This window comes from Bombina bombina, chromosome 2, assembly GCF_027579735.1.
Source record: "Bombina bombina isolate aBomBom1 chromosome 2, aBomBom1.pri, whole genome shotgun sequence".
Lineage (NCBI taxonomy): Eukaryota > Metazoa > Chordata > Amphibia > Anura > Bombinatoridae > Bombina > Bombina bombina.
In genome coordinates, this window is record NC_069500.1 from 237,854,164 (window position 1) to 237,870,499 (window position 16,336).

Here is a 16,336-nt window from a genome sequence, read left to right on the forward strand (position 1 = left end):
CTTTATATACCCTCACAGATTTTTCACTGGAAGAAAAGCAAAAGTTCATCTGCTCCATAACGTCCCCTTGGCTTCAAATGTTAGTTGCGGAAGCAGTCTTTAAAACCTTTTGTATGACAAACAAGCTTCAACTTTCTTCTGAACCTTTATCCTTAGAAAAATTGGTAAGCAAATGTGTACTCTGTTGTTACTTAAAGGGACACTGAACCCAAATTTTTTCTTTTGTGATTCAGATAGACCTTTTTTGGGGGGGTTTAGAACTCCGTACAGCACTTTTTTTTATTGGTGGGTGAATTTATCCACCAATCAGCAAGGACAACCCAGGTTGTTCACCAAAAATGGGCCGGCATCTAAACTTACATTCTTGCATTTCAAATAAAGATACCAAGAGAATGAAGACAATTTGATAATAGGAGTAAAATAGAAAGTTGCTTAAAATTTCATGCTCTATTTGAATCACAAAAGAAAAAATTTGGGTTCAGTGTCCCTTTAATTCAATACGTGAATTTTGAATTTATTAACAACACATTGGGTTTTACACTGCTCAGGTTTTATGTTGTATTGCTTTTGCTTATTTGCATACATTCCAAAATGGAGCTGTTTTTTTGAAAACTATAGGCTTATACAAACATTTTAATAGTGAAATGTATTCCTAAAGCAATTTGTCTTAATAATTGACATACACATTATGAAGGCTTATACTTCTAAAATAAACTGCTGTTGATTGCAGTTATTTAGTTTAAATCCTACATCTTTTCTTCCCCATCACAAACACAAGCAAAATATTTTAAAAGTGTTCGTTCTACAGGATAAAACATAATGGGCCAGATTACAAGTGAAACTTTAACTCAAGAGTTTTTGCACTCAATGGGTTGCACTCATATAATGAATTGAAAGTAAACTGTTTTCATTTGCTCGCTAACCTGACAAGCACAAAAAGCCAAACTTAGAATATTGCACGCTCGTTCACATATTCCCCCATAAAAGTCAATGGAGAGAAAAAAGTGGAAAAATCACCCGACTCTTGGGCAAAACCGATCACATATTCTCATGTGCCTTAACCCAACATGAAAATATTAATATTTCACATTTTAATGCTCTTCACATAGAAGAACATGTTCTATTTATTCATAAATAACATTTTATGCATGCACGGATAAGCTTACAGAATAGGACTGCACTAACCGTCTTGTATTTAACTACAGTGTTAAATATGAGATCAATAGTTAAAGGGACAGTCAACACCAGAATTTTTGTTGTTTAAAAAGAAAGATAATCCCTTTATTACCCATTCCCCAGTTTTGCATATCCAACACAGTTATAATAATACATGTTTTACCTCTGTAATTATCTTGTATCTAAGCCTCTGCTGACTGCCCCCTTATTTCAGTTCTTTTGACAGACATGCAGTTTAGCCAATCAGTGCTCACTCCTAGGTCACTTTACGTGCATGAGCTCAATGTTATCTATATGAAACATGTGAACTAATGCCCTCTAGTGGTCAAAATGTATTCAGATTAGAGGCAGTCTTCAAGGTCTAAGAAATTAGCATATGAACCTCCTAGGTTTAGCTTTCAACTAAGAATACCAAGAGAACAAAGCAAAATTGGTGATAAAAGTAAATTGGGAAGTTGTTTAAAATGACATGTTCTATTTGAATCATGAAAGTTTTTTTTGGACTTGACTGTCCCTTTAACACACTCACGGCTCCTCTAAACGGGATATGGACCAAACCAGTAAAAAGGTCATAAACAGCAGGGGAATAAGCGAGCAAATGTGGAGAACTGTAAACCGTACAAGGCCGGCTCCTATCATGGGATCACATAAAGTAGCAGTGTATTATGCAAAGAAGCGCATGCGCACTAACAGCAGTGAGCGCAGGTAGCTCAAAGTATATGACATGATGAGTGGCTCCTAATTGGAGGAAACGGGTATGCCTCTATGGTCAGGCACAAACAAGTATTCAAAACAGTATGGAATACACACCTACTAGAGTGCAAGGTGTAGAATAAACTAGACAACATAGATGCTAATATACAGCATGAGCGTGTATAATATACAGAGATGATAGAAAGAAATACTGTTACAGATAGTAATAAAGAGCACATAAGATGGATATGGGATAGGCCAGTGCAGGCAACAAGATAGTATAGTGGACGGGTCAAACTAATGTGTAAAAATAAATGCCAAGAAGACATATACTACAATACAGGCTATATATTAAAAGGACATGACCCCGTACACCTCCCGGCTATCGCAGAGTGTTGTTGCTGTATAGTGCAGTGTTAGAGGTGACAGATCCAGGCCCAAGGGTATTTATTGGCTCAAAATCAGGCATGTTCAAAAAACTTATGGATTTACAAGGGCCGAGTAGTACGAGTACAGGCCTATCCCATATGCATCCTATGTGCTCCTGATTACTATCTGTAGCAGTATTCCTTTCTATCATCCCCGTATATTATACACCCTCATGCTGTATATTAGCATCTATGTTGTCTAGTTTATTCTACACCTTGCACTCTATTAGGTGTGTATTTTATACTGTTTTGCATACTTGTTTGCGTCTGACCATAGAGGCATAGCCGTTTCCTCCAATTAGGAGCCACTCATCATACCATATACTTCGAGCTACATGCGCTCACTGTTGTTAGTGCGCATGCGCTGCTACTTTATATGATCCCATGATAGGAGCCTTGTACGGTTTACAGTTCTCTACATTTGCTCGCTTATTCCCCTGCTGTTTATGACTGTTTACTGGTTTGGTCCATATCCCGTTTAGAGGAGCTGTGAGTGTGTTAACTATTGATCTCATATTTAACACTGTAGTTAATTACAGGCCGGTTAGTGCGGTCCTATTCTGTAAGCTTATTCGTGCATTTCCTACTTTAACCCGATCTGGATGTTGTTTTTCAGCTCTGTATGTGATATTCCTATGCTCTCATACACCTTATTTACACATCTGTTTCGGTCCTGCGATTTCACTTTGTATATGTTACTGTGTGTTCAAGATTTGTATTAGAATGTAGCACTATCACTTAGTATGATTGTTTCACTTGGATTGTATACATTGTATAGTGTGTATTATGTATGGGGGCTGGTTGCCCTGACAACCAGCTTGGCAGTTTTTCGCACATTGGGGAGGGTCACTGGTGGGTATAAATATTCTGTGTTCACTCTGTTATGTTGGTCTGATGAAGGGGAGCATTCCCCGAAGCGTCACTTATTAAAAGCAAGTTCTGCATTTATCAAGTCCAGTGAGTGCTTTCTCCTGTTTTGCTGTACTTTATCCATATTCAGCACCCTGGCATGTAAAGACTGTTTGTGAGAGTGCACCTGTCTCTGCCTTTTTATATACTGTATATATATATATATATATATATATATATATATATATATATATATATATATATATTAATTGGAGTAGCCGTGTTAGTCCAGTGATTTAGATAACATACTTTCTCCAACATAGGTGTGTCCGGTCCACGGCGTCATCCTTACTTGTGGGATATTCTCTTCCCCAACAGGAAATGGCAAAGAGCCCAGCAAAGCTGGTCACATGATCCCTCCTAGGCTCCGCCTACCCCAGTCATTCTCTTTGCCGTTGTACAGGCAACATCTCCACGGAGATGGCTTAGAGTTTTTTAGTGTTTAACTGTAGTTTTTATTATTCAATCAAGAGTTTGTTATTTTAAAATAGTGCTGGTATGTACTATTTACTCTGAAACAGAAAAGAGATGAAGATTTCTGTTTGTATGAGGAAAATGATTTTAGCAACCGTTACTAAAATCTATGGCTGTTCCACACAGGACTGTTGAGAGGAATTAACTTCAGTTGGGGGAACAGTGAGCAGTCTTTTGCTGCTTGAGGTATGACACATTCTAACAAGACGATGTAATGCTGGAAGCTGTCATTTTCCCTATGGGATCCGGTAAGCCATTTTTATTCACACAGTAAATAAGGGCTTTACAAGGGCTTATTAAGACTGTAGACATTTTCTGGGCTAAATCGATCATATTTAGACATATTTAGCCTTGAGGAATCATTTAATCTGGGTATTTTTTGTAAAAGAATATCGGCAGGCACTGTTTTAGACACTTTATTCTATTGGGGCTTTCCCTAATCATAGTCAGAGCCTCATTTTCGCGCCGGTATGGCGCACTTGTTTTTGAGAACAGCATGACATGCAGCTGCATGTGTGTGGAGCTCTGATACATAGAAAAGTCTTTCTGAAGGCATTATTTGGTATCGTATTCCCCTTTGGGCTTGGTTGGGTCTCAGCAAAGCAGATTCCAGGGACTGTAAAGGGGTTAAATATAAAAACGGCTCCGGTTCCGTTATTTTAAGGGTTAAAGCTTCCAAATTTGGTGTGCAATACTTTTAAGGCTTTAAGACACTGTGGTGAAATTTTGGTGAATTTTGGGGGACTATACAGACTTGTCTCCGAAGATACAAGTAAATCAGAGGACCAGAGACTCACTCCGTTGGTGGCTGTCCCTGGACAACCTGTCGCTAGGGGTGACCTCCCGCAGACCAGAGTGGGTCATTGTCACGACCGACGCCAGTCTGATGGGCTGGGGCGCGGTCTGGGGATCCCTGAAAGCTCAGGGTCTTTGGTCTCGGGAAGAATCTCTTCTACCGATAAATATTCTGGAACTGAGAGCGATATTCAATGCTCTCAAGGCTTGGCCTCAGCTAGCGAGGGCCAAGTTCATACGGTTTCAATCAGACAACATGACGACTGTTGCGTACATCAACCATCAGGGGGGAACAAGGAGTTCCCTGGCGATGGAAGAAGTGACCAAAATCATTCAATGGGCGGAGACTCGCTCCTGCCGCCTGTCTGCAATCCACATCCCAGGAGTGGAAACTTGGGAAGCGGATTTTCTGATTCGTCAGACATTGCATCCGGGGGTGTGGGAACTCCATCCGGAAATCTTTGCCCAAATCACTCAACTGTGGGGCATTCCAGACATGGATCTGATGGCCTCTCGTCAGAACTTCAAGGTTCCTTGCTACGGGTCCAGATCCAGGGATCCCAAGGCGACTCTAGTAGATGCACTAGTAGCACCTTGGACCTTCAACCTAGCTTATGTATTCCCGCCGTTTCCTCTCATCCCCAGGCTGGTAGCCAGGATCAATCAGGAGAGGGCGTAGGTGATCTTGATAGCTCCTGCGTAACCACGCAGGACTTGGTAGGCAGATCTGGTGAATATGTCATCGGCTTCACCATGGAAGCTACCTTTGAGACGAGACCTTCTTGTTCAAGGTCCGTTCGAACATCCGAATCTGGTCCTACTCCAGCTGACTGCTTGGAGATTGAACGCTTGATCTTATCAAAGCGAGGGTTCTCAGATTCTGTTATTGATACTCTTGTTCAGGCCAGAAAGCCTGTAACTAGAAAAATTTACCACAAAATATGGAAAAAATATATCTGTTGGTGTGAATCTAAAGGATTCCCTTGGGACAAGGTAAAGATTCCTAGGATTCTATCATTTCTTCAAGAAGGATTGGAGAAAGGATTATCTGCAAGTTCCTTGAAGGGACAGATTTCTGCCTTGTCTGTGTTACTTCACAAAGAGCTGGCAGCTGTGCCAGATGTTCAAGCCTTTGTTCAGGCTCTGGTTAGAATCAAGCCTGTTTACAAACCTTTGACTCCTCCTTGGAGTCTCAACTTAGTTCTTTCAGTTCTTCAGGGGGTTCCGTTTGAACCCTTACATTCCGTTGATATTAAGTTATTATCTTGGAAAGTTTTGTTTTTGGCTGCAATTTCTTCCGCTAGAAGAGTTTCAGAATTATCTGCTCTGCAGTGTTCTCCTCCTTATCTGGTGTTCCATGCAGATAAGGTGGTTTTACGTACTAAACCTGGTTTTCTTCCAAAAGTTGTTTCTAACAAAAACATTAACCAGGAGATAGTCGTGCCTTCTTTGGGTCCGAAACCAGTTTCGAAGAAGGAACGTTTGTTGCACAATTTGGATGTTGTTCGCGCTCTAAAATTCTATTTAGATGCTACAAAGGATTTTAGACAAACATCTTCCTTGTTTGTTGTTTATTCTGGTAACAGGAGAGGTCAAAAAGTAACTTCTACCTCTCTCTCTTTTTGGATTAAAAGCATCATCAGATTGGCTTACGAGACTGCCGGACGGCAGCCTCCTGAAAGAATCACAGCTCATTCCACTAGGGCTGTGGCTTCCACATGGGCCTTCAAGAACGAGGCTTCTGTTGATCAGATATGTAGGGCAGCGACTTGGTCTTCACTGCACACTTTTACCAAATTTTACAAGTTTGATACTTTTGCTTCTTCTGAGGCTATTTTTTGGGAGAAAGGTTTTGCAAGCCGTGGTGCCTTCCATTTAGGTGACCTGATTTGCTCCCTCCCTTCATCCGTGTCCTAAAGCTTTGGTATTGGTTCCCACAAGTAAGGATGACGCCGTGGACCGGACACACCTATGTTGGAGAAAACAGAATTTATGTTTACCTGATAAATTACTTTCTCCAACGGTGTGTCCGGTCCACGGCCCGCCCTGGTTTTTTAATCAGGTCTGATGATTTATTTTCTTTAACTACAGTCACCACGGTATCATATGGTTTCTCCTATGCAAATATTCCTCCTTAACGTCGGTCGAATGACTGGGGTAGGCGGAGCCTAGGAGGGATCATGTGACCAGCTTTGCTGGGCTCTTTGCCATTTCCTGTTGGGGAAGAGAATATCCCACAAGTAAGGATGACGCCGTGGACCGGACACACCGTTGGAGAAAGTAATTTATCAGGTAAACATAAATTCTGTTTTTCTTCTTAAACGGGGAAAGTCCACAGCTGCATTCATTACTTTTGGAAAATACAGAACCTGGCCACCAGGAGGAGGCAGGCACCCCAGCCAAAGGCTTAAATACCTCCCCCACTTCCCTTATCCCCCAGTCATTCTTTGCCTTTCATCACAGGAGGTTGGCAGAGAAGTGTCAGAAGTTCGAGATAGTCTCTTATAAAGGGTAGTACTCTTCACAATGGGACTGGAGTTTTAAGTAATCCTGTCAGCCTCTCAGTGAAAGCATGGATGAAAGTTAGAGTCCGGAGATGCAGGGAGAGTCTTTCTGCGAAACCATCCCGACTCATATTAACAGCTCTATAAGCAATCAGCGTTGACGAGTTTCGCTGCCTGCTTTTTTCACTCAAGTCCATGTCAGAAGCAACGCTTCTATCTGTCACACTTGAAGGGCCATGTTACTGTTCCACGGCGTAGATTCCGGTAAGATCATTTCTTTTTCCTTTTCAATGTGGGAATGTATGTGAATGTAGAAGACAGGGTCTCAGTGGGACTCCTTTATCTTTATGGAATCAAGGGCTAATATCTCCTGAGGGGGGTTATTAAACAGTGGGGGGCTATTGGCTATTATGGAACATACTCTCCTTTTTGAGCTGGGAAGTTCTTGTAGATTGGCGCACTTTTCTTTGGCCTACATGGTGCACCTTGTGACCGGGCTGGGTCACGTTTTTGTTTTCCATTCCATTTCCGTATTCTTGACCGTGTGGCGGCAGAGAGAGTCTGTTTTTCTCTACTTGTCTGGGTCATAGGAGGTGGTAAGTGCCCCAGCCATTGTTGTTGTAAGATGCCAATTTTTTTTTGTCCATGATTTTAAATATTCAAGTTATGGATGATTCTGATTTTTTGGAGACGGATGTCTTCGGGGCCAGGTTCGTCAGATACCCCGGCGGAGGTGAGTCTTGGCTTCTGATTTAGACTGGCGCGCCTTTGTGTCGTGCTGAGGTATGTGTTGGCAGTGTTAAAGGAGCCCAATTGTGACGAGTCGTTGGTTCCTCAGTCTTCTGCTCCAGACGGCAAGCAGTGTTAGACGAGTGGGGGGATCAAGATCATTCTCCTTGTCGTCTACTTTTTTTTTGTGTATCTCATTCCCAGTTCTGAACTTTTGGGGGAATCGGGTCTCAGACTGGCTAGTCCTGTTAGTGTGACGATTTTTCCTGGGCGTTCACCTGCGGGTGCTGCCTTCCTTTATTTTTATACAGTTAGGATGTATTTTATTTCTTTTTGTAGGCTCAAGACTGTTGTAGTTTTTTCCTTTGGAAAACTTTTTCTTCTCTGGGATTTGATACTAGCAATTTTGTGGTCGCGGTAGCTGTACTTCCGCGGAAGTTATATAAAAATAAAAGTTTAGACATGGTTTAGGTCTCAGAGCCTACATGTCTACTGTTTGTCTGTTTATTTAGTCTAGCCCTGCTAGTGCTTAGACCTTTCAGTGGCCTTGAACAGTTCTGTCACGCCCTGTATATCAGGCTGGTCCTGATTGAGTACTAGTTATAACTGTTCCTTGGGGCCCATATGAGACACGTTGCGCCTTTGACAACCGGCTGGTACTGTTTTGGTACTGAGTTTGCTTACTTCTTGTCAAGAAGTTGTTTTCTTGTTCTACAAGTTATGAAGGCCCTTATATCCTAGATGTTAGGCTGGTCCTAATTTATTCATCCGGGTGGGGCGTTTGATGTTTGATGTACTCAGTCCTGGTGTCCTTTCCCTGCATAGCTAGCAGGGTTAGCTGGGGTTACGGATCCTGCAGTATACTTGAGGTTTCCTGAAGTCTTTTGGTTCTCCCCTTCGATAGAGGAGGGGGTTCAATGACTCCATAGAAATCTTTCGTATCCGGTTTGGGGGGGGGGTTTACTTCTCTATGGTACTTCATTCTGGATTGCATTGTCCTGATTAGTCCTAATGTCTTTCGACAGGGCCATTTCCTTATGGTCGAGGTTGGTTGTGTACTTCGTTTCCCTTTTTCTTGGGGTCAGTCTTCCTGTCGTCTGATAGAGGAAATCTGGTCCTTAGGGTCCTTTTTCTTATGATATCCTTTTCTGATCCTATTATTTTTGGGGTCTGGGGGATTGCATGTTGTCACTTTTACATATGTACGGTTGCCCCTGCTTGGGCGATTCGGTTGAGTTCCGTCGCCTGCTAGGAGTTTTAGGATACTCGTTCATTCATCAATTCCCCGGAATTTGATCCAGAGTGGATCTTTAGAGACTGTCATATTTTCTCAAACAGAGATTACTTTCTAGTTTTAGTTCTGATCTCTTTTGGGTCCTGTTTTCGTCTTATTTGATGGGTGGGGATCCGAGAAGCCCGTTGGGGATGAGTTCAGTCTCTGGGATTCTTACATGGGAGATCAGTGTTTAAGACCCGTGGGGGCATGGCTGTGATTGCATCAACTTTGGTGCAAGGTAACCTTCAGATGGAGTACTCTTGTGGTTGTTCCTCAAGGATTATTTGTTTGGTTCCGGCTTCGGGTTCCCAGGTGTCCGGTCTTTTACCCTAGTCCTGGTCTTCGACTGGGCATTTTGGTTGCTCTTTTTCCAGATCTCATAGATGTTGGATCTGGTCGGTTGAGTAGCAGGTTGGGTTTCCCGATCCTGGGAAAATCTCCTTGTTCCAACTGGCGGGTTCTTTTTCTTCCTTCCGGAGACATGGGAATTTCTATACTGAGCTGGCTGTAGTGACCGGAGGGTTTCCTTAGCTGCCTAGCAAGCCGATTTGGAGTTTGAAGACCAGTTGCCACTTTTTGCGCCTTGCATGTGGGCTAGTAAGTTGTCGGGTCTCCGATTTCCTTCTATTGGGAGAATCTGATCTACTGCATTTATCCTGTTGGCTACTCCGGAGGTCGTTTTCCTCCTCTGATCCCAGAGTTCAGTGGGGTTTATCTCCCTGCTTTGTGTGCTGGACGTCATGAGTTTGTGTCCACCTGGAAGGTTGGCTTTTCATGTTACATACCATTCTGATAGTTGTTAGTCAAGGGTCTCTCTTGGTTGAATGTACCTTCCCTTCCCATTCTGAAGGGAAATGTGGATAGGTATTTTGGAACCCGAGCTAGTCTCTCTGGGGGTTCTAGCCTCTTCCTCTTTCCTTTCCGGGGTATCTTGTGGCTGGAGATTCGTTGCTAATCTCTGGGCCTGGTCGTTAAGGGGAATTTTTGTTCTCCCTGGTCCTTTGGACTTTACCAGTCGCGTCGGTGCTGGGACGGTTTGCTTAGAGTAGAGGTCAGGAATTCTGACTGTTCTGTTGAGCATCGACCGCGTATCATAAGGGGCTACTCAGTGCTCCTTCCTTACGTGAGAGGCCTTGCGGTGGTACCTTCCCTCTGTGAGTTGCTGGTTTTTCATTCTTGGTCAGGGTGCTGTCCTCCCTTGTGCTCTGGTAGGGGGGGGGGAGTTGATCTGCACTGTTTTTTAGAGTTTTTTCTCTCCCAGGATGGTTCTGGTACAAATTTCCTATCTACCTTCTTGTCCAGTTTTTGTAGGCTTGACGCTTAGTTGGACCGCCTAGCAGATGGAAGCCTGCGGCTTTTGACTGTGGCGTAAACGGATATTCCTATCTGTTTTGTCTGTTCTACTCCCGGGGTTTTTTTTACCCTCTGGTGTTCAGTTTTCCATCTAAAGGGGAGGAGAGTCCACGGGTTCATTCATTACTATTGGGAATTAAGAACCTGGCCACCACAAGGAGGCAGAGACAACCCAGCCAAAGGCTTAAATACCTCCCATACTCCCCTCATCCCCCAGTCATTCTTTGCCTTTCATCACAGGAGGATGGCAGAGAGGTGCCGAAGTTTAGGAAGTCTCTTATGGAGAGTACTACTCTTCACTATGGGACGGGAGTTTAAGTAGCCCTAACAAGCCTTTCAGTTGAGGGCCTGGGTGAAAGTTTGAGTCTGGAGATGCAGGGAGAGCTCTCCCCTGTGACACCATCCCGACTCATATTAACAGCTCCTACAGCAATCGGCGTTGACGAGTTTCGCAGACTGCTTTCTTCTCTTAAGTCAATATCAGGAGCGATGCTACGACCTGTCATACTTGAAGGGCCATGTTCCTGTTCCACGGCGTGGATTCTGGTAAGATTGTTTCCTTTTTTATTATATTGATAACACAGAAGACAGGGCCACAGTGTGGCGCCTTTTATCTTTATAGAATCAAGGGTTAATATTCCTGGTAAGGGGATTATTGAACAGGGGGGTTTATACATGATATTCTTTATTGTGTCATTCCTGCGTTATGTGCGGGATGAGGCTCTGGCAATGTGGTGGAAGTGACAGGTTAATTTCCGGGAGTTTTGCGCACCCTTTTTTGTCACGTTTTCTCCTTTGGGCAGGGGCGATCCTGTTAGGGCTCTTCACTTCCGGTCTGATCTGCGACGAAGGAGACAAAGCGGTTTCTCTAGTCCGGGTCCTAGGAGGTGATGAGTGCCCCGGCCATTGGCGGTTATAAAGGTGCCTGTTCTTAATTTTGCTAATTAAGATAAAAGTTATGGAGGATTCTGACGCGTTGGAGGGTACTCCCTCTTTATGCTCCAGACTAACAGACTATGAGCAACAGGCTGAAGTGTTAGCAGAGAGATTTAATTCAAGAGGCTATAAAGCTGGAAACACAAATAAAGCTATTGAAAGAGCAATAAACACCAATAGGGAGTCCCTGTTGGGATATAAAGAAAAACCAAAAGAAAATAGCGATAGAATCAAAGTACCATTCATAACTGACTATCATGCAGATCATAATATTATAAAGAGGATTGTCAGAAAACATTGGTACCTCTTAAAAGAGGACAATATTTTGGGAGATAAAATTTCTAATAACCCTAACTTTGTTTTTAAAAAAGCTGCAAACTTTAAAACGATCCTGGCCCCTAGTGAAAGAAGAAATATTAAACAAAAAGATCAAATAGGTAATAACCTTATGGGGTTTTTTCCCTGCTACACCTGTAAAGCTTGTAGTCATAGTAATAAGATAAAAAGCATACTGATAAATAATTCAGAGAAACCCTTCAAAATAAAGGATAATAAGATGCACCCATAAAAATGTAATATATGTTCTAAAATGTACTTGTAATCTCTTTTACTTTGTAGAAACAAAAAGAGCTGTCAGAGACCGGATTAGAGAACACATCTGCAACATCAAGAATGGGGTTGAGGATACTCACTTATACAAACATTTTAAAACAATTCACAAAGGCAACACCAAAGATATCTCATATTGTGGAATACAGAAAGTAAAAAAACACTGGAGAGGTGGAAACATAGAAAAGAAATTGCTGATAATGGAAAAAGAATTAATTTACAAGTTTAACACTTTATTTCCAAAAGGCTTAAACTCAGAGCTAGACCTTTCCCCTTTCCTTTTCGAATAGTGTCCAGTATAGTCAATCAACTGTTATCCTACACGCTGTCACTTTCACACTAAACAATATGGATGCACATATCACTACACTAGAAGTAGATGTAAGATAATAGATATCACATCTAATGATAACTTAAAATTTGCACCAACACTTTAACACTAATCTATCTCTCAATTTTTGAGTGATTAAAGTTTTAAGATTAAAATTATCAGGTTTTTAAATCTGCTATTTTCAAATGTAGTATTATTATGTTTTCCTTTGCACTATATTATATATTTTTTATAAGCTTAGAACAATAGCTATAATGGTTTGATATCAATTAGTTTGGTAGCTGATAGCATAAGAATAGATGATAGGGTACTGTTTTTATTTCAATATTATGTAATTTTTCATACAATATGAATAAGGGGATATGTGTGTACTCATATGTATGACATAAGAAAATGAGAGACTAAAAGTTAATAACTCTAAACCATGGGCAAGAATGAACAGCGAATGAGAATCTACGTTAAGAGGAAAATATCAAATTAAAATAATTCTTCACCTTTTAACGTACCGAAACTTGGACCTTAAAAGCAAAATGATACCCCACAAACTAAAAGTCCACCTTAACTAAGGCTAATTTAGGCTGAACCAATCAGGTTTCTGCTACACCTTTAAAGGCAGATGAAGATTCAGTCACACTTATCTTGATAAAGCTCTGTAATAGAGCGAAACACGTTGAATGTTGTGACTATCATTGGAACAACTCTGAATGTTGTGATCATCTATCATTGGAACAACTCTACTTTGAATTCTATAACCCGGGTTATTTTGTCATTCTACTAAGATCTCTCTAAGTGCAGGTATCAGCAGATATCCACCCTCTATTTGGAGGTAGACGCTTATCCGAAGTGACCATAAGGACTTTGCTTTCTTTTTTCGAGTTGCAAGGAGGAACGAGCCCCCCGAGTGTCACCGGTGACGTCAGACGCTAAGTCACATGCGGTGAACTCGAGTGTGTTGTGTAAGATCCACAGTTGCTAGTTTGAAATGGCTCTACAGATATATAACGTTTTCAAGGTAATATGTATCTTTTTTGCCTATAACATCAGCTGATTTCAGAATGTTTCACGCTACAGAGGCATAAAATTTAAAGGTAACAAGAACTTTGTGTGGTAAAACTCATGTTTCGGAACCTTTTTCCAATTGTGCTGTTCACTGCCTGAAGGTTTCTGTTTGCTTATATAGTGGAAATCCACCTACATTTGCTAGAGGAGCTCCTCGCTATCATTTGGGAACTTTTTGAATTAATACGATCTCTTAAATACCATTTGAACTGTGGTTTCATGAACTTAATTAACGCATTTCTGTGGTTTTAGTTTTTAGTAACCTTTTGAGTACCATTTAATCAGATTTTTTAATTTTTATTAAATATTTTTATCATAGATTTTGTGTATTTTTATCTGTTACTTGCTATTTTAGATTGTGTTTATTTGCTGGGGAGACGTCCCCTTCATATTGCTACCCCTGTATACATAAATATTTCTTATGCTTCTTAGCTTAATATCTATACATGATTTTGCACGGTTTATATTTGCAATAAATATACGATTTGTTATATCATAACACTGACTTTCTCCTTTTTTACTGACCATTTATTTGGACACTTTTACCTTCTAATACGTAGTGCCACTCATAGATATTTCTTCATCTATAAACCTATATTGATACTCCCTGATACCTTTAGCTTTTTTAGCACCCTTACACTCTCCCTTCTTTTCCCATTACTCCCTCTTTATCTAAGTCTTTTACCTGTGTTTATTGTGAGGTTCTGGTAGAACAGCCTGCGCAACTATGTTCCACAGGCCTTGAAAGAGCTACGACATCTAAAAATTAGAGAATGTCTAGTACTACTGAGCCGTCCACCTCTGAGGGCTCTCCGTCCCGTGAGGTGCGTTCCCTAATTGCGTCCTCTATACCACATGCAGCGCCCCAGGGTCCGACTGTTACCCCTTCGGGGGAGATTTGCTGTCCGCCAGATTTTGTGGACTAATTTCAAACGTCAGTTTGATCCATGCTTTACCGCGTTCTGCTAAGCGCAAGCGTAGAGCTTTCCAGAGCCGTCCGACTCAGGATTCATCTATGTAGGAAACTCCTGCCGACGCTTCGGAGGGGGTTCCTTCTGGTTCGTAGTCCGTGTCATCTAAACCTCTGGCGACGGAGGAGCCTGGGTATAGGTTTAAAATGGAGAATTTGCGTTTTTTGCTGAGGCAAGTGCTTGCTACTCTGGAGGTTCCGGAGCTGAAGCTTCCGGAGGAACCTTCCATTCCTAAGCTAGACAGGCTGTATGAGGACAGGGTGGTGCCCCAGACCTTCCCGGTTCCTGTAAAGATGGTAAATATTATAAAGAATGAATGGGAGTGATTAGGTTCTTCCTTTTCCCCTTCTTCTAACTTTAAAAGCTTTTCCCCTTTCCGGAGGCCCAGCTTGAGCTGTGGGGAACAATTCCCAAGGTGGATGGAGCTTTCTCCACGATCTCTAAGCATACGATTATTCCTCTAGAGGATAGCTCGTCGTTCAAGGAGCACATGGATAAAAAGTTGGAAAACATGTTAAGGAAAATGTTTCAACACACAGGGTTTGTTTTTCAAATGGCAGCGGCCGTCGCCGTGGTTCCCGGAGCTGCGTTATATTTCATCTGTCAGAAGTCAACTCAAGGGCTCTGCTTCTGTTACTTCAATCTCACGGTTGGAAGATCAACTCCGGAAAGAGCTCCCTGGTTCCCAGCACCAGGGTGGAGTTTCTGGGCACGATATTAGACTCCGTGTCCATGAAGATATTCCTCACAGATCAGCGACGCAGGAAGATTGCGTCCGCCTGTCTTGCCCTTCAGTCTTCAAGGAGTCCCTCAGTGGCTCAGTGTATGGAGGTGATTGGGCTCATAGTCTCAAGCATAGACGTCATTCCATTCACAAGATTTCATCTCAGACCTCTTCAACTGTGCATGTTGAGACAGTAGAATGGCGATCATTCCGATCTGTCACAGCTGATATCCATGGATGCGCGGACTCGGACTTCCCTCTCTTGGTGGATCTGTCCGGTCCAGTTGTCCAGTGGGACATCCTTCTTGAGACCGTCCTGGGAAATTGTGACCACGGACGCGAGTCTGACAGGATGGGGAGCTGTTTGGGGTGCCAGGATGGCACAGGTAAAATGGTCTTGACTGGAGTCTCTTCTTCCGATAAATATCCTGGAACTTTGAGCGATCTACAATGCTCTGAAGTTGTGGCCCTGTCTAGGGGAATGCAACTTCATCAGGTTCCAGACGGACAACATTACCTCAGTGGCATACATCAACCCCCAAGGGGGTACGAGGAGCTGCCCAGCAATGAGGGAGGTGTCTCGGATTCTGGAGTGGGCGGAGGCCCACGGCTGTTCGCTCTCAGTGATCCACATCCCTGGAGTGGACAACTGGGAAGCGGACTTTTTCAGCAGGCAAACATTTCATCAGTGAAAATGGTCTCTTCACCCTGAGGTGTTTGCAGAGATTTGTCTCACATGGGGGACGCCAGAGATTGATCTCATGGCTTTCTGATTAAACTGCAATCTTCCCGATACGGATCGAGGTTAAGGGACCCCCAAGCGGATCTGATAGATGCGTTGGCGGTACCTTGGGAGTTCAGTCTAGTGTACATTTTTCCTCCGTTACCAATTCTGCCTCGTATAGTGGTACGCATAAAGCAGAAGGGAGCGTCGTCCATTCTGATTGCTCCTTCGTGGCCGCGGAGGACGTGGTTTGCAGATCTGGTGGATATGTCATCCTCTCCTCCGTGGAGGTTACCCTGTTGCAGGGATCTGCTGGAACCGGGTCATTTTCAACATCAGATTCTAAATTCTCTGAGGCTGACTGCGTGGAGATTGAACGCTTAGTCCTAGCCAAGAGAGGTTTTTCTGAAACCGTGATTGATACTCTAGTTCAGGCAAGGAAGCCAGTCAGTCGTCGCATCTACCATAAGGTGTGGAGAGTTTACTTGTCCTGGTGTGAGAGACATGGATATCCTTGGCACAAGGTGAAGGTATCCAGGATTTTGTCCTTTCTCCAAGAGGGTTTGGAGAAGGGTCTTGCCGCTAGTTCCTTGAAGGGACAGATCTCGGCTCTATCAGTGTTGTTGCATAGGAGGCTCTCTGAGC

At 42.7% G+C, this 16,336-nt stretch overlaps 1 protein-coding gene across 1 annotated transcript in view; it reads left to right on the forward strand.

The window, feature by feature from the left end:
* Nucleotides 1-16,336, forward strand: part of SLF1 (SMC5-SMC6 complex localization factor 1) — a 686,747-nt gene that overhangs the window by 431,118 nt on the left and 239,293 nt on the right. The window contains exon 13 of the mRNA XM_053701493.1: nt 19-164. Within this exon, the coding sequence (XP_053557468.1) occupies nt 19-164 (146 nt within the window). The remainder of the gene's footprint in view (nt 1-18; nt 165-16,336) is intronic.